This window comes from Pipistrellus hanaki (genome assembly GCF_964339955.1).
Source record: "Pipistrellus hanaki genome assembly, chromosome: 7".
In the NCBI taxonomy this organism is placed as follows: domain Eukaryota; kingdom Metazoa; phylum Chordata; class Mammalia; order Chiroptera; family Vespertilionidae; genus Pipistrellus; species Pipistrellus hanaki.
In genome coordinates this window covers 54,754,281-54,773,474 of record NC_140509.1, presented here as the reverse complement: position 1 = coordinate 54,773,474, position 19,194 = coordinate 54,754,281, and the positions used below count along the sequence as shown (strand labels likewise).

Genomic DNA, 19,194 nt, shown 5'->3' with positions numbered 1-19,194 from the left:
TCCTCCTCTTCCTGCTCCTCCTCCTCCCACCATTTAGACTCTGCACCATACACAATGCCCTTGTCATGTCACAGTTCCAAGCCTCTGCCCAGAATGTCTTCCTCTATCACACTCCACACCCTTTCTCCAATCTGCTCACTTCCAGCTCATTTTCTGGACCAACCTCAAGCTCACTTCCCCCATGAAGATGTATCAGTGGTTGATCACTTCCTCTTCCAGGTTAACAAACCATCCTGTTCATGCCCACATCTCACCTATCACAGAAACATAGCTACTTGTTCCATGCACCTTCTCTCCCATGATGAGCTCCTCTAGGGTACAAACCATTTCTTGTTCCTCTTTCTACTCAGAGGACAACAAATATGCCCATGAAAAGCTGGCTGGATGAAACACAAAAAGAGAAAGGGGAGAAAGAGAAGGAGATAAAGACAGAAAGTGGGGGAGGAAGGGAGGTGAAAGAACATGGAGACAAAAAAAAGGAGGCATTTCTCCTTTAAGGAGCCTCTGGCAAGAGAGTGCCTGGATTAGCAGAGGCCTGGTGGCAAACCAGAGTCTGCATCCCGGGGGAGGAGGGTCAGAAGGAGGTCACCAGGCAGAGGCAGCCCTGAAGGCCCCCATTTTGAGAGGCTGGCTGTGAGCCACCAGTCTCACTGCGGGTGTGGGGATGGGGTGAATGCTGAGCCCAGTCAAGTGGCCTTTTCTGGGAAAAATGTAAAAAGATCTGTGGGAGGAGAGGCTAGCTAAATACTGTGGTAACAGTAGAGGCGAATTCCAAGTCAACCCACTTAACTCTCAACCTCGGTCCAACTTTTCACAGAGATAAATTTTCGGAAATCATTAATGAGCCGTGTTCTCTGGAGCAGACTTTGCTTCCAGCCCCCAGGAAGGCCCACCCACAGGGCCTGCAGAAGCTCACCAGAGTCCAAGCCTTATGCTTAAAAAAAATGTATCCGCCTCTTTCTTAACTTTTTATTCTAGTTCATAATGTTCCGGACTCTACTTGGCTGTGCACTTGCCTATTTTATTGTATATAAACTTTTTAAGCCATCTCAAATACTTTATAAAAAAAAAAAAAAAGAAGAAGAAGAGTTAGATGCCTACATAGATGCTTGGTTAGCTTCCTAACTGGAGCAATTCCCAACCTCTTAGCTACTCATCAAGATGTAGCAAACCGAAACACATGAGTTTCAATTCTTATTTTTCCCATGTCTGAGTGAGCAGCCCCTTGGGACAGCTATTCTGAGTCAGAAGGCAGCCAGTGGGCAGAAGAAAAAGGAGAAGAATGTGGAATTTATAATCCACAAAGAGGATTAATAAAATGTTAAGTGCTCTTCTTTAGTAGAAGTTATCAGATGATGTCTGGAACAAAAGGGGACTACATTTTTTTGTATATATCAAGGAAAACACATTCCAGTGTAATTCCGGTTACTAATCTACTGCAGGAAAATGACTGAGTTACTCTCTACAACTTCATGGAGTTCGATTTTTTTCTGAGGCAGTTACTTCTCTCTGAGTTTCCCAAATTCCTGGACAAAAGCGATTCTAGCATCCCTGCCACCTCCCCGCCCTCCTAAATAAATAAATAAATAAATAAATAAACAAACAAATAAATAAATAAATCAGTGTGTCCAGGTAAAATGCCTGGTGAGCTTAGCAAAGCTGTCCTATCTCACATTGAATTAGTTGAGCCTCAAAGTTCTTACTATGCAGTCAACACGGGGAGCCCATTAAAAAGTAATAATAATATTAAGACATGATTAGATGATTTATAGAGGCTTAAACAAGCGTTTTAACACAATACAACTATTGATAGAAGGCAAAAGATTTGGCATCTATTTCCCTGCCCCCCCTCCAAGAGATTATAGGTACTTTATTCTCAATTTCAAATTATGTTTGCAATGATTAATTAAAAAACCTTAGTAAACACAAGAAAGCTTAAAAAATGAAGGGCCTCCCTTCCCCCACCCCCCAATTTAGATCAGTAGACTTATGAATGACAACAGAGGCCCAGCAGATGTGGCCCAGTTCCCAGCATCCTCTACGCGCTGGGGTGGACACAAGTAGGGGAGGCTTGGTGGCCCACCTGAGGTTCTCTAAATGCTCATTTCCCAGTAGATGACCCTCTCTCTTCCCTTTGAGCCATTCACCCGTCAGCGTCCCCAGGCCCTGGGGAACTCACCAGATTCTTCCCCAGAAGGCATTCAGCCCTCAGAGCTGCCCCAGATCAGAGGAGCCAGACCACAGGCCACCACAGAACTCCTGTTTTGGTACATCAGGAGTTCAAAAGGTTTTTGTGGCTAGCCCGGGAACTTTACCATCCATCATGCCATTGTTGGCTGAAGAAATATTTTCTCGATTTAAAAAAAAACAACAAACAGCTTTCAAAGAAATCTTTGGAACATGATGCAATTGAAAACTGTACCATTAATAGTTTGAAAGGTATTTTTCTTCCTGTACCAAAATTAGCATCAAGATTCAGCTGTATTTCTTTTTACACTTTGAAATGCTGTTATGAAAAGGATCTGAGCAGCTACTTTATGGTTTATAAAGCTAGCTCATGCGCTTGATCTTATTTGCTCTCTCAACCAACCCCCGGAGGCCGGCAGGAAGGTGGTTTGAGCCTCACTTTTCAGATGAGGAAACCCAAGCCCAGAATGTTCACCAGTGAACTAAGGTAGGTGGGCATCTCGGGCTCCGACTCCTCGTCCGTTGTCTCCCTCACCCCATTTGGCCATCTCTAAAAATGCGTTTTATTTTCTCAGTCATCTGGAATATCCATAACCAAAAATCCCTCGAGCTTTATCTCAGCTGCCAACTGCAAAACGGTCCACTTCCCGCTGATGAAGTGGCAGGATAAACAGGACCGCCAGAGACCACGAACAGTGTCAAGTGATTTAAGACCAAAGCCACACCATTTTCCAACCTCAGCAAAACCATCTCCCCCTATTAATGAAAGCACATTCAGTTTTTGGATTTGTGCCCGCCCAACTGAGACCACAGACATGCCAAAACCAGAGCCTCTGTGGTAACCCAAGAAGTTTCACATTGTCTCATGTGCAATTAGTACAGTCCTGGCTAAGACAAAAGAAACCAGTGACAAGATGCTGCTATATACATGAAACCACAAGCACCAAAAACTCCTAAGCATTTCATTGGAGTCAAGACACATGCATCTGAGAGTGATATTAACTCCAAATCCTTGATAATGCCTGCTGCCTGGCTATGGAGCCAGTTTGGCACATTCCTTCCGTGGATGATCTACGTCAGCAGGAACTGGTTCTGTCCTCCTCAAACCCTCGGTGTCCTACTTTGAGACTCTATTTAACATGTGCCTGGGTCTATTATATATCCATTTATTGCCCCTACGTCAGTTACCTTGGTAAAATGAGCAGGTGGCTGCTGCTTCTAGTCGGGGCTATCACATGTATCACCATAGCTGGCATTTTGATTGACATATAAACGGTGCACAAGGCCAGCGCAGCATAGTAAGGGAAGTGAGTGTGAAGAGGCAATGCGCTAAGAACTGCCAGGGATGCCGCCGATTTTCACAATTTCGTGTTAAAGTCAGGCACGTTGCTCTACGGCCACACAAATACAACGAAGGGATGAGGCTGAAGCCGATAGGACAGCAGTTGAAAGCAACGGGCTCTCCCCAGACATAGCAGGGGTGGGAATACTTATTTCTTGCTTTTGATCTGCCTTTCTTATAAGGAGACTTCCTTTGGTGTAATCCTTCTGGCCCCTCTCCACCTCTCACTTCCTGTTGGTGAGCACAGGTGTCCCCCGCTCTCCCAGGGGTGGCAGCAGCCTGGGACTTGGTAGGCAAGTCTAATTTGGGTTCAGGGTTAGAAAGCACCCCTGCCTCAGTTTAAGCTATAATCCTCCAACCATGGTGATCACTTTCTCCCCTTTCCCATTTGCTTAGTTTTTCTCTTATTTCCAAGTTCAAAACCACAGACATATGTTTAGGGCCTCTGAGTCTCCCCAAATCTTCAGACGTGTTGTGTCTGGAGAGTCTGAGGTGAAAATGAGTTGCCTATATGTAGCTCCTCCCCCAAGAAGAGCGAGGCTCTGCCTGTCTAGTCGCTCATGGGCAAGTGGCCGGTTAGTTATACACTACTGGGTATCCTTCACAGAAACACAGGGAACTTCATAAGTAGAAAATAGCTGCCCCCTTGCCACTAACAAATGCATCATGAGGAAACGAGCAAGCCTAATAACCAACACCAAAGGTTATAACAAAAACACACACGCCATTTTTCCCTGGCCAGCGTCTCTCAGAGATTAGAGCATCAGCCTGCACACCAAAGGGTCTAAGGTTCGATTCCTGGTCAAGGGCAAGTACCTGGGTCGTGAGGTGGCTTCCTAGCCTTGGTCAGGCACTGTGCGAGAGGCAACCAATTGATATGTTTCTCTCACCTCTCTCTCTCTCTCTCTCTCTCTCTCTCTCTCTCTCTCTCTCTCTCTCTCTGGCTGTCTCTAAAAGCATTTTATTTTCTCAGTCATATGGAATATATATCTCTCTCTCCTTCCCTCCTTCCCCTCCTCTGTCTCTAAAAATCAATGGAAAAAATATCGAGTGAGGACGCTAATAAGCAAAATACGCCACACATAGCACTCTAGTTAACTGTGCTGCGCTCTATCAATTTCCTAATGTAAGATGTCACCATTGGGAGAAGCTGGGTGACAGGTACACAGGACCCCTCTATTATTTTCTCAGCATCCTGTGAATCTATACTATACTAAGTTTAAAATAAAAACTAAAAAAGGCAGACCCAAAGAATAAACACGTGCATTCCGCTTAATATTAAATTCCAGAACAGCAGAGTTTATCTATGACGAAAGAGATCAGAAAAATGGTTCCCTGTGGTGGGGGTGGGTAGGAAAGTAGGAGTTAGCTGGCAAGAAGTGGGAGGGAATTCCTGAGAAATCCACATCTTGATGAGGATGTGGATTACATAGCTGGATGCTTTTGTCGAAACTCATCAAATATCAGAACCGAGCGTCTCACTGTATTGTAATAAATTACAGCCCTCAGTGAAAGCAAGGGCCTCCTCTGCTTCCTAGCCAAGCAAAGTCTTCCAAAGAGTTGCTTTAAAGATATATTCTTTGTCTAACCATCCAACCCAGGGGTCTTCAAACTACGGCCTGCGGGCCACATGCAGCCCGCAGAGGAGTTTGATCCGGCCCGCCAGGTTTTTTGGGCAGTGAGCGCAGCCGAGGTGTTACAGTAGGAATTAGTAGTTCATATAGTCCGGCCCTCCAGCTCTCTGAGGGACCGTGATCTGGCCCCCACTTTAAAAAGTTTGAGGACCCCTGATCCAACCGTTAATGAAGTTATCTGTGCCAATTTAAGAAATATAATCATGGAAATATTTCCTTCCATTTTATAGGTAAGATGTTTATTTCCTCCAGAAACCAGATCAAGGTTCCATCAAGTAGAAGTTACTGCCTTGGTCCTGATTCCATGATCTGAAGAGGCAGACTACCCATAGGCAGGGTAAGCTAAAGAATGAGAGTTAACACACTTTCTAGCTTATGTATGTATACTCATAATTTATATGGTTGAGATTGTTTTTTGTTGTTTTTTTTAAACTAGATAAGAATTCCAGAAGCTATTGCATAAAAACTAAAACAGAGTGAACATCTCAATTGGAGAATGGTTGATTATTTGAGGTATTGGCAGAATATTACACTGTCATTAAAAAGAATAAAATAAGTCTATAGAGATGACTCAGGGGTTTACTATTGTCAAATGAGAAAGGAGAAGAAAGTGTGTGCCTACATTCTTTTTGAAAACCTACGAGTATATTAAAAGCTGCTGAGCACATCAGTCTGCACAGAGTTGGCTTGCTGGGTAGACCAGAAGGAGAAAAAGGGAGAGAAAATAATGATGGAAAACAAGCAAAAACAACTATTAAAAAGAACCAGGTCCATGATAAAAAGCAAGAATTATATAAAATTATACATATGTAAGCATATCTTACCTAATAAAAGAAAAACATGCAAATTAACCATCACTCCACTACACCCACAGCCAATCAGAGTGAGTATGCAAATTAACCCAACAAAGATGGAAGTTAATTTGCATATGCAGGTACAGAGTGGTGTGAAGCCTGCTATGAAGGGAAGGGGGACGGTGGAAGGAGCTACTGGAGTAGTGCTCCAGACAGAAGTGAGGACTTGAGAGCTCCAGGTGGCCTGGGAACTGGGACATGCTGGTTCCCAGTAGGAGCGAGGATGTGCCAGCTCCTGGGCAGCTGAGATGGGGAGCAGACACTTGCTGGCTCCCAGGCAGCTGAGAGTGAAGCCAGGGTCCTATTCTCACATGAATATCATGCAACGGGCCTCTAGTATATGCATAAAAATGCTTAGAAGCGTGGTTACTAAAATGTTAGAGGTATGTTATCTCAGGGATAAAGCTGCTTTATTTTTACACTTTTTTGTATTTTAACATATATATATTTTTTTCATGCTGCCAGTGTCATTAACTTATTCAAACTTTCCCTCAATGAATATATCCAAAATAACCATCTATTGAGGGAAGGTTTGAATAAGTCAATGACATTGGCAGTATGAAAATCATTCTCTTAAGTCTTCTTAGCCCAAAGATGGCACATCCAGTGGTATTCTGAATGAGTCGTAACTAAAAGAGATTTTTACAATCTTTTTTAAAATGGAGACAGACCACAAATCCAGAATTAATAATCATCATAAACACTTTGAGCATCTTTTTACCAGGGCCTAAATCTAATTTTTAACACACTTTCCCAAAGGCTTCAAGTGCTCTGAGTACTTAATCAATCCTCATTAATTGACAAGCACATTTCAAATCTCATGAATTATTACATCGAAGATGCTATTATCTGACATACAAATGCTATTAAAGAGTAAAATCTCATATAAAAAAGAATATGGGAGCTGAAGTAGCACCAATGAAAATAATTCAACTATGAAATTTAATCTGCCACAAAAGAAGTAATAAAACTCTAACACATAATACATTTTTCCTTCCTGCCCTGGTCATACTAAATGTATTCAGTTTTGTTACCTTCATTCCTATAATCTCAAGCCTACATGTCATCTACACACCTCCTCAAAGACTGTCCACTCAATATCATTAACTTTCTGAGTGTTTTTATTATAGATATAATATTCATGACATTCACTACCTGTCATCATGAATAATCTCCATCTATATATATAAAACCCTAATATGCAAATAGACTGAATGGTGGAACAACTGAACAACCAGTCACTATGATGTGTGCTGACCACCAGGGGGCATACACAGAACATGAAGGACATCAGCCACAGTGGGATGGTGGAGCAGGTGAGGGGGGGTGCCAGACCAAGGTGGGGTGCCAGTCACTGTCATCGGGGTGAGCCTCTGGTGGTTCCTGAAAATGCTTTGCTCCTGCGTGCAGCAGTCCTGCCTGATGCTCACACCTCCTGCCAGCACCTGAACTGCTAGCACCCACTGCCAACACGCTGCGTTGGCCCCAATCACTTGACGCCATTAGCGGGTGTGATTGGTGCTGCTGGCCCCAATCGCCCCTCAGGGCTTCTCCACCTCCCCCTGTTCCTGAGGGGCAATCAGGGCTGGTAGGTATAACGTGTACCTGCAGCCAGCACCAGAGCCACAACTAGCTCCTGCTGCCAGTGCCTAGCGCCAGTCCCAATTGCTTGCCACTGTCAGCAGGTGTGAGTGGTGGCTGCTAGCCCTGATCACCCCTGAGGGTTTCTCCACCTTTCCCTGCTCCTGAGAGGCAATTGGGGCAGCAATAGCTTCTTGCACCCACTGCTGGTGCTGGCCCCGATTGCTTCACATTGTTAGCGGGTGCAAGTGGCATCAGGGCATGCAGGGCTGCCATCAAAGAGGGGACTGGGGCACCGAGAATGGGCCAAGACCCACCCCTGTCCCACCACAGCCTCGTGGCCCATAGTTCCTTTCAAGGTGCATGAATTTGTGCACTGAGCCCCTAGTATAATTATAATTCTGATTATAACATGCAATTGTTTTGCAGAGAGGCACTGCTTTTTCATGGTTCCAGGCCTCCTTTCTCTGCAGGATAGGGGAAAATTTGTTTGCAAGCTGTGTGGACAGCTGCTCCATGAAAAGCCTTGGAAATGGGCACACACAGGGAGGAAGTGGGGCACTGACTGTTGCCCTTGATCCTCAAGGCCAGGCACTCCCGCCTACCTGTAGGCAACAGCCCACCTGCTAACACATTCGCCTGGCAGGTAACCATTACTAGGTAACAGGAAAACTAATTTAACACATCTTACCTTTTCAAGTAAAATACTTACTTGGACTAACAAGTGGCCTGAATTGGGCAAACAGGTGCCACATTTATTGGCAATCTCATTTATTTGCTCTATCAAATTCATCAGTATTTCCACAGCACCTTTGCTGATCATTTCATTAAGAAATCCTGGATTTCCAGAAATGAATTTGATAGCCCCCATGCAGTATAAAAGAGCTTCAGTGTTAGTTTGCAGGTCTTCACTTCTCAGGACCTCCAATAATGATTCTGTCAAAAAGATGGATTATTACAAATGTATGATTATAACAGCTGGGGAGAGACATAGTAAAGTGTGAGTTTATGAACATCAAAGACAATTTGTAGAATGTTAGTCAGAACCTACAGTCCAATGCTTGTTAGGGGTTATTGATAGGCATAAAGAGGAAAGCCTACTTTTAGCTAAATCTTCATAATAGTAAAAACAGAAGAAAGGGATTATAATCTATATATATAAAAGGCTAAGTTACTGTCTGACCAACCAACCATCAGACTGGCCGGTAGGTATGATGTGCACTGACCACCAGGGGGCAGATGCTCAATGCAGGAGCTCCCGAGCAACAGCAACTTTGCAGAGTGCCCTCTGCACTCCAGGACCCCTTGGGGAATGTAGGAGAGCTGGTTCCGGCCCAATCCCCATAGGCCAGGCTGAGGGACCCCACCTGCCAAAGGGACCCTGCTCACTCTGCAGACACCCTTTAAGCCACGGCGCTGCCCCAGGTGCAGCTGGCCAGGGAGGGACTGAGGGAGGTTGGCTACAGGGCGTGTCTGGCCATCTCAGACAGTCCCACCCTGCCTGCCACCTTCTAATTAATTTCCTTTCAATGTGCATGAATCCGTGCAATGGGCCACTAGCATGTAAACAATAAAGTGTTTTTGAATGCCATTCCCTGCCTCTTACCAGCCTTGGTTTTGGTTACAAACATTTTGAGTTATTAACTTATTATGAAAGCAATTTAAGAGATACATTTCAACAAACCATTTAAAATAGAACAGTTGTTGTATCAATGGAAAATTAATCATGATAGGATCTTTTTAAAATATATATATATATATTTTTATTGATTTTTTACAGAGAGGAAGGAAGGGAGAGAGTTAGAAATATCGATGAGAGAGAAACATCAATCAGCTGCCTCCTGCACGCCCCCTACTGGGGATGTGCCCACAACCAAGGTACATGCCCTTGACTAGAATCAAACCTGGGACCTTTCAGTCCGCAGGCTGACGCTATATCCACTGAGCCAAACCGGTTTTGGCATGATAGGATCTTTTTTAAAAATTTCAATCACCATAGAAAGAAATGCTTCAAATATAACTCTCCCTTTCCCAAGACAACTTAAGAACATCCATCCAAAAACATACAATTACTAGGTTTTAGGCGTAATCTAAGCAAGCCTGATAAGGCTAATCATGCCTATCTCACATTTTATTAATGTCAAGGTGATCTTTTGTCAGAACCTTTCTTTTTTTTTAGTCTACAATTCTCAATGAGCTGGTTCACTGACATTTCTTCCAGTCCTGGGCTTGTCCCTGCTTGCTGGGATAAAAAATAGATGAAGACCTTTTATCCTATGTTGCAAAAAGAGGACTCAAAGTGTTTTCCACGCTGCCTTCTTTTAGATCAGCAATATTATTTCATAAAAGACTTCTGTTTAGGTAGCTATTAAAGCATCTTAATTATTTAAGGGTATGTCAAGAATTAGACCATATTAGCTAGAGTGTAGTAAAATTCTCTATCTACATATTAAAAACACATTTGAGATACTTTGATGTCAAATTCCTACAACAGTTACAGATGTCTTCTAAGTTTTAGTCATTCCTACTACATCAAAAGGCTGAAATGTCAATTATGTCAATACTACATGAAATGTGGTGGTTTTTTAAAATAGTAAATCCAAGACCAGGGAATGAATTTTTAAATAGGGAACATTTTGCAAAGTCACATAATGGTACACAAGCATTAAAAAAAAATAGTAGGCAATCCTTCTAAGCTCCAAAGGACATATCAAATGGAATGTGGGAAACATAGGGAAGAACAGAATAAAAATAGGTATCACGTAACTTCTAATAATAATACTGGAGAATAAAATATTCTAGCTATCACTAATTGTGACTTTGCTCTAAAGTGCAACATTTGGTCAATGGTAGTGCTGAGTGATACTCACCCAGAATGCTGTCACTCTGAATCAGAGAATCATTCTTCTCACTCCTGCTAATTTTAAATATAAGTTTGCAGACATTAAGGAGATTCTTTCTACTCACTTTAAGCTGCAGAGAAAGAGAACACGTTTCTATTATGGATGGAAATAGAAACATCATACGTTTTTTAACACAAACACATAATTTTAAAAATTGAGCAAGTTTTCTTTTTTATTTTTTATTCTCACCCCAGGATTTTCCCATTGATTTTAGCGATAGTGGAAGAGAGAGGAAAAGACAGAGAGAGAGATCCATGTGCAAGAAACACATTGATTGGTTGCTTCTGGCAAGTGCCCTGACCAGGGAGGGCCCCAGGCCAGGGAGGAGCCTGTAACTGAGGTACATGCCCTTGACCAGAATCAAACCCAGGACCCTTTGGTCTGCAGGCTGATGCTCTATCCACTGAGTCAAACCAGATAGGGCTCAACAAAAGTATTTTGAAAACAAAAGTAAAGTTATAAAGAAATCAACTTTTAAAAGTACTGGCCACATATTTGTGAACCATCTAATATGAATAATATTTAGAGTAAGCATATTTTAATAAATAAGCATTTATTTTTACTTCATAAGGTCTCACGCTTATATGTAAGATTACTAGTTACTCTTTGAAGAATATATTAGGATAAAATGGGGCATGATATTGATAAATTTAGTTAAGTTGACTAATTGCTTTAAAACACAAAAGTAAAGGGAGATGCACAGATGTCAGATTAAACTGCCTTAGAAAGCACAGTGGAGGTGAAAGAAAAGAAAGGGGAGCATGGCTCTCTTTATCATTTGTGTAAAATAAAATTAAAAAGTCATTCGCTCATTACATAATATATGTATTTATTTTTAAAAGCTATTTTTGGAATGCTTTGAGTTAATGACACATGAAGTTCAAAGTTTAAAATTACCTTCCAAATCACACAAAAGTCTTCAAGTAATGCAGGGGCAATAAGGAAGTATACATTTTTTAAAAACACAGTATAGAAGGACTAACTAAATTAGCTGTGTGTTTACCTAAAATAGTAGAAATTAAAAAGAAAAATTCTAAATGTCTAATATTAAAAAATCCCAATATTAGGGAAAAATTTATCAAATTGTGGAACATCAATGCTAGCCATATTAAGCAGTCATAAAAAAGTATAACCGTGAACACTATGTTTAAAGAGAAAGACACGTATAAGCTACTATCAGATGGAAAAATGACGTGCCCTCATTGCAAGACTGTAACATATGTTTGGAGGAATGGGGTCATCTGAGTAAATACAATAAATGCATCTGTGTGAAAGGAATGGCATATGGGTCATTATTTTATTCTTTAAAATTATATTTTGAATTGTCTTTAAATATCAGTCATTAAAGAGTTTTCAATTAGTTTAAAAGATAGTGGACTGTGCCACACATATTTTGAGATCTGTCCTGTGACTGCACCACAGATATTATTGAGCTCCTGGTGTGTCCCTGGCCCCGCGGTGTTCGCTCTAGGAGACACTGTGAGGAGTTCGGCCGGCCCCATCTGGAGGGGCAAAGAGAGGGTGTGTAACACACTTTCCGCTCCCTGCTCTGGGCCCTTTGCCTGCTACCTCAGAGCCAGGCTGCACATCGGATGCTGCCATTGCAACGGAGGAGTCTGCTCCTCAGACAGGGCATGCCCACTCATTCTGGCGTCGCCTGGTCGTGTAGTAGAGAGGCAGGATCCCAGGCCCACCCAGCAGGACTGCATCCGAACCTGCGCTTTAACAGGCTGCCCAGGGATTGGTGCACATTCCCCTCTGAGAAGCCCTGCTGAGGAAGCCTCAGAAACTATCCACACATCTTGTAACAGAAGTCTAGCCCAGTCGGTGTCGATTGAGCGTTGGTCTGAGCACCCAGAGGTTGCATGTTCGATTCCTGGTCAGGGCACGTGCCCAGGCTGTGCCTTGATCCCTGGGGTGGGGGTCAGGGGTCGGGGTGTATGTGTGTGTGTGGTGTGTGCAGGAGGCAACCGATTGATGTTTCTCTTCTTCTCCCTTCCCCTCTCTCTAAAACTAATAAAAACATTAAAATATTTTTAAAAAGGAAATACAATGTCCTTAATATTTGGGAATATATTTTAACCCACCAACAATGTTCCACTATATTGTGAGACTCTGAGGTCGAAATCATGATTTATTACTCTTTCCATGGTGGTAGGTAGCATGTGTTGTATATGTAATAAAGCTTCTTAACTACAACAAACCTCACCCTACCACCTACGTCATATAATTTTAGTGAAAAGTGGCAAAGTGAAACAAACAAACGAGCAAACAAAAAACGGTGTCAGAGTTTTCATTAAAGAAAACAACAAATAACCCCCAAGTTCCAAGCCTGCCATAAGGTCAATTCATATTCAAAGCACATTCCTACACCTTCTCTTTTGATAACTGCAAAATTATGACTTATGAAGAGATAATAAAACACTAAATCACATGCAAGCAACACAGACTGCCTTCCATGAAACCGCGCTCCCTGCCCCATGCTGTCCGATCCCTGAACTCCGGGTCGTTTTCTTCCCACAGTACCCATCAGCCCCTCTGGCACTTGGCGTGTTTACCGTCTGTCTCTCCCGCTGCAGTGCCAGCCCGGAGGGCAGGGGCGATGTTATTCGCTCTCATTTCCAGTGTCAGGAGTCCCTGGCATGGAGTGGGATCCTTTAGTGGGATATTTTTCTTACGTTAAAAATAGTAGTCTTTTCTATTTAAAGCAAATTTGGAAAATTAAAGGGAAGTTTAAAAACCACTCATAATACTGCCACTGTATATAATCGCTGCTGACATACTGCTATTTCTTTTCCGTTCTCCCCCCCCCCCCTTTATAGGGCGCTAGATTTTCCCTCCTGCTGAATAGAATTACATTCATACTGTATAATGTTTATGCTCTAAAAATAAATCTTAATATAGACTGATATATTTTTGTAAGATCTTTCCACACAAAGATTAAAATGAAAATGGTCTGACAAACCCCCACTTAACCAAAGAAGGCAAGAAATCAGAACAACGAATACTATGCTCATAGAGGGTTTTTTTAAAATAATAAATAATTTAAAATGACTCAATTGTTGCATTAACCTGATGGATAAAATAAAGATGGGCAGGAAGAAGTTGTCAAAACCTTCTTAGTCCTATATATATATATATAGCTTGAGTTTTAGGCTGATTCTTTTCAGCAGCTTTTCGTGTGGTCTTTTTAAAAAGTTACATAGAATCCCAGCACCGAGGCCTAAGTGGAACAACGCCTTGCCTGGCACAGGACGGGAGACTCGGGAGGCAGAGGGGAAGTCGGGCCTGATGGCCTTGAAGGCCTTCCTGACCCCGTGGCTCGGAGTTCATCAAGGGGACAGCCTGCCCGCCCCTGCGCTCCGGAGCGCAGCCCAGCGAGGCCTGCCTGGCTCTGCAGGGCAGCCGGTCGCAGAGAGGGCTTCGTCTAAACCGGTGGTTGGCAAACTACGGCTCACAAGCCGCATGCGGCTCTTTGGCCCCTTGAGGGTGGCTCTTCCACAAAATACCACGGCCTGGGCGACTCTATTTTGAAGAAGTGGCATTAGGAAAAGTTTAAGTTTTAAAAATGTGGCCCTCAAAAGAAATTTCAATCGTTGTACTGTTGATACTTGGCTCTGTTGACTAATGAGTTTGCCAACGACCAATCTAAACACACGTCTCACTCAGAGCATGCTCACTGCCGGGCAGACCACTTCGCTTTTTGCTCTGAAATAGTTAAATCGTGCCATGTGTATAATTAATTTGAATGGCATGGCACCTTGAATAACCAAAGTAACGCCTTCTCTGCAATGCGTTAACAGACTCATGGCATCTTCCTTCTCTCTCTTGCTCGTTGACTTATCCATGTTTTGGTGTGGCACGGACAAACGTCTAGGGTCAAGGTGGAAAGCCAAAGGCAGTCCCTGGGCAGCGGGCAGCTACACCGGGAGTGCCCTCCAGCCTCACCCCGGGCCCTCCTGTGCCGGACGGTGACCCAAATCCAAGGCCGGGAAGGCAGCTGGACAAGCACGCTGATGTCCGGTCACCTCCACCACCAACGTTTGACTTGGAAAGTCCTCCCTGTGCTTTAGGCTCCTTTCATTTCACGAAAGCGATTGATCAATTATCATCAGTGAAAGGGGATTCCAACACTACTGAAATCACCACTGCAAAGAAGAGTTGCTTTCTGAGTCACATATCCTATCACAGTTTTTACAGGGAGGGTGCACAGTTTGGGATGACAGCGAAATAAAAACGGTAGCTGCTCCAAAAAGCTGCGCTGGACACACGGCCAGAATCTTTTGCTGCATCGACGACATCCCAGTAAGAAACGGTGGGCACGCTTCCTCAGCGGCCAGCGGGGAGGCCAGCGCTCACTCCCAGCGTGTGTGCTAGGGTTTTAAATGGTGTGCATTGTGGGCTGCTTCCATAACAGCTTCCACTTTTATGGAACTGGGTAAACAAAGCTTCGTTTGCTTTAGCGGCTCTCTCAGAACGTCCTGTAATGCTTGTGCCTTATCTCCTGGTCCCAACTGTTTATGGCTATGACCACAAAGGGGCCCCCTCAAACAATGATATCGTTTTGTTTGAGACAGAATTTTTACGCCTTTCTTTGGTGTCTGGCCTTTGCTTCTAACACCTCTCCGGAGCCCTCTCTGACCACCCTCCCACGGCTGCATGCAGCTGTTCCTCTGCTTCCCGCTGGCTCACAACGCAGCTGTGCCCGGGCCCCCGGTTATCTTAAAAGTTATTTATTCAATCCCGTGGCGAGTCGAGCGCCCAAACAGAAACTGCAGGGCAGAAACCACAGCCTGCACGTCGATACTGATCTCCAGTCGAGTTATCTGAGCAAAGGTCTTGAATGTATTTGCCTGCTGTCCCGTTTTCTAACCCGGCCACAGTCCCATGTTAGAGATCATTGGAACAGTGTCTGAGCCCTCGGCCTTAGTTCCTTAGTACATTCTAGTCAATTTCTTGGATGTCGGTTTATTACCTGAATCTTTTTTCAACATTCTAAATGGACACACCGCATTGCTCACCGTCTTGGTGGTGTTTACCAGCAGAGCATGAAACAATACTTTCATGTGCCACTGTCTACCAGACCAGAGGAGAGAAAAACTTACGGCTAGAATGAGTTTCGCCAGTTTAAGGCTGAGTGGGTCTGAGCCGACGTCAACTAGTTTATACAGGGTCTTCAGGAGGCCACTCCTTCTCCTGAATTTCCTTCCAAGCATGTTTCCTTCCTCTAACGTGCGATGGAGTTGTGTGCAAGCGGCACACAGCATCTCCGTGTCTCCTTCTGTCAGGGCAAAGAGAGGGAGGCAGCACTTACTAATTCAGGTCAAGTTTTTTTCAAGTGTGTCCAACACAGACAGTTGTTCAACCCATAATTATCTTCTAATGCCTCAACTATGCCTTTCCCCTTCTCTTAGCATTTTCACCTACCTGATTTCTTCTTCATCTCATTGCTGCATCTCTTACCATGTCGACTGGCGTACGAATCAGTCAGCTAGCTTGTCTAGCACACTTACATCCCTATCTTTAACCCTTTGGGGTGCCGTCTATGGGCCGAGAATGTTCTTCTCCTTGTTCCCATTGATTCTGGTTGTTCAAGGCTCTTGACGTTCTGGCTCATCCAGAAAAGGTGTGCTAATCCACATACAACAAATGTTATCTTGGGCCATTATTTCCACAGGTATATCTATGTATGTGGTGTGATATGTCCAGTGCCTTCAAACAGAGGTCATGCTAAGTGACTAGGAATCCTGTCTCACACGTTTGCATCAATAGTGCAGCGAGAATACTGTACCGACAACTTGTAACATAGTCTAATGCATATTAACTATCTCATATATCTGTTGATAAAAACAATGATGGATATTTGTGTGTATGTGTGTGTGAGCATAATGCTCATTAGTGAGAACAGAGGGCTCAAATGCAACAAAATCTCAAAAATGTCCCCACACCCACCATGTTTTGGAGGTGGTTATTAGAAAAGAAGCAAATAAGAAAGGAGACTTTTGTTAGGAAGCAGGGAGACTAGAATACTTCATTTTGTAATTAGAACTCTGAGGAAAGCCATTTCTTAAAGTGGCAGCCACACTACCAGGCATACTAGAAGGGAGAAAAGCAGCGGGCACGGAATGTGAGGAGAAACACACGAATCCAAGGTCCACGGTATTCCGTTGAAAAATATTATCTCTGATAGATTCCATCACAAAACTTAAAACTAGGAAACCAATCTTAAATAAATACCATAATGTGCTCTTAAAAGCCCACACAGAGGAAGTGAGTGCCTGCAGAAGGAAATGAGTCAGGCCATTTTTAGCTCTTTTCAACAATAACATCTAAGAAAAAACTTAAAACCTCAATAGCAAAGTAACCTTCAATGCCTTTCAGTTACGCATTTCAAAAAATGAGTTGATGGGAAATGACTTAGACTTTCTTTAAATACAGGGAAAGACCTGAGCTCGATTGTAAAAAACACTTTTGTCTTGTTATTTTCTTATTCTGCGACTGGCAGTTTCTTCAAACCCGAGGCCAGTGGATACAGATGTCAAGGCATTTTCTTAATGCCTCCCTCCACCACGCCTTCAGCGGGTGGGTTCTACTCAAAGGCATCTGCTTCAGCTTAACATTAAAAAATAAGGGCCAAGTTTTAAACTATTGATCAAATGAACACTTCACACCAGTTGGCTTGCATCCATGTACATCGCCTCAAGACACAACTTGACTCTAAGAGCTATCAAGATTTTCAAGGGGCTAAAGCTGCGGAGTGGAAGTTTGATGAATAATATAAAGCAACGTCGTCTCAAAGCATAAGAGGGGAAACAGTGATTTCACAGTAGGAAAACTATAAGTCCTGCAGACTCACTTCCTAAAAGGCTTAACATAGTATCTGGGGAATCTGGAGGAAGAGCATACAGGGTTTCTTTGAACTATGCTTGCAATTTTTCTATAAGCCTAAAATTATATCAAAATAAAAAGTAAAAAAAGAAAAAAGAATCTCAAAGGATCAAGTAACCCAACCTGCCCCTTTTGCTGTCAAAGTTGGCAGACACCAATTTCCTCAAGTGGTCAGTGTTCACATCACCAGCAATGGACCACGTTAGCATCACAAGCCTCCTAACAGGATGCCCTGGGGACATAGCACCACCCATCCCATATGCCTGCCCCAAATGTCCACCCTGGATCTGACTGTGAGAGACTACCAGACAAACCCAATTTGTGGGGCAGTCCACAAATAATTAGACTGCACTCCTCAGATATGCCAAGATCAGGAAGGAGATGTGACAGATAACTGGAACTTATGACCACAATTTTCTCTTTCCACAAAGGAAATTATTAGGATAATTGGCAAAAATCTGAATAAGGTTCGTGTAGTACTGCGTGGTAATTTTCAGGTATATAAAAAAATGGCCCTTGCTGAAACCGGTTTGGCTCAGTGGATAGAGAGTCGGCCTGCAGACTGAAGAGTCCCGGGTTCGATACTGGTCAAGGGGATGTACCTTTGTTGCGGGCACATCCCCAGTGGGGGGGTGTGCAGGAGGCAGCTGATGGATGTTTTTCTCTCATCGATGTTTCTAACTCTCTATCCCTCTCTCTTCCTCTCTGTAAAAAATCAATAAAAAATATGTTTTTTAAAAAAAAAGGCCCTTGTTTCTAAAAGTATATACCAGAGTACTTAAGGATAGGGATGTCATGTTGCCAACTTGTTCTCAAAGGGTTTAGAAAAGGAAAAACAATGTGTATGTGTGTGGGGGGAGGGAGGGCGGGGAGGGAGTGGTCAGAAAAAAGAGCGAGAGAGGGAGGAAGAGAGAGAATGAAGCAAATGTGGTAAAATGTTAATATCTGGGGAATCTGGGGGAAGAGCATACAGGATTTCTTTGTACTGTGCTTAAAACTTTTCTATAAGCCTAAAACTATAACAAAATAAAAAGTGAAAAAAGAAAACAAATATAAAAGAATCAAGTAACCCAGCCTGCCCCTTTTGCTGTTAAAGTTGTCTGTGGAAGACACATCTTACTCCAACGTTTAATCCTTCTGAGAAGAGAGGTTCACTCACATTTCAAATCCCAAGGCCCTATTCGCTCCTGCGGGGGTGCATGGGGCTGGGCCCTCAGAGCCTCCTGGGGTCCTTCAGGCTGAAGGCCTCCTCCAAGAGAGGCCCCGCACCACCAGCCCTTCTCCCCGCTGGGCTCCTCCCCGTAAACCTGCCTGTTAGACTCCTGCCGGACGAAGTGCCCCCTCACTGGCTTGGCACGCATCTGCTCAAGTAAGGGCTGAAGTTACTAGTAAAGGCCTACCAGCAAGAGGGCGAAGAGGAGCTACTCAGGTCGTAACAGGGGCAGATGTGCCCCTGGTTTTCTAGATCCAAATATGTCTAGATCTAAATCTATGTCCTACTCTCTTCAGTTAGAGCACACCTGTCAGGGGGCCACTCAGAGCAGGATGTGTCTCCACCCACAGGTTGAGAACCGCTAGCAGGGTCGCCTGAGACCATCGGAAAACACGGATATTTACATTACGCTTCATTAACAGGAGCAAAATTACAGTTATGAAGTAGAAAGGAAAATAATTTTATGGTTGGGGGTCACCACAACGTGAGGAACGGTATTAAAGGGTCCAGGCATTAAGAAGGTTGAGAACCACTGGTCTAGAAGGATAACATCAGATCACGCTTATTCTCAGGGGTTTGAGCAGCAGTGGGG

At 43.5% G+C, this 19,194-nt stretch overlaps 1 protein-coding gene across 1 annotated transcript in view; it reads right to left on the bottom strand.

Moving 5' to 3' along the window:
* The window catches only part of ARMC2 (armadillo repeat containing 2), an 86,624-nt gene that overhangs the window by 33,691 nt on the left and 33,739 nt on the right, over window positions 1-19,194 (bottom strand). The window contains exons 7-9 of the mRNA XM_084890533.1: window positions 15,607-15,782; window positions 10,469-10,571; window positions 8,311-8,534 (exon numbers count right to left, since the gene is read on the bottom strand). Coding sequence (XP_084746659.1) covers window positions 8,311-8,534; window positions 10,469-10,571; window positions 15,607-15,782 — 503 coding nt within the window. The remainder of the gene's footprint in view (window positions 1-8,310; window positions 8,535-10,468; window positions 10,572-15,606; window positions 15,783-19,194) is intronic.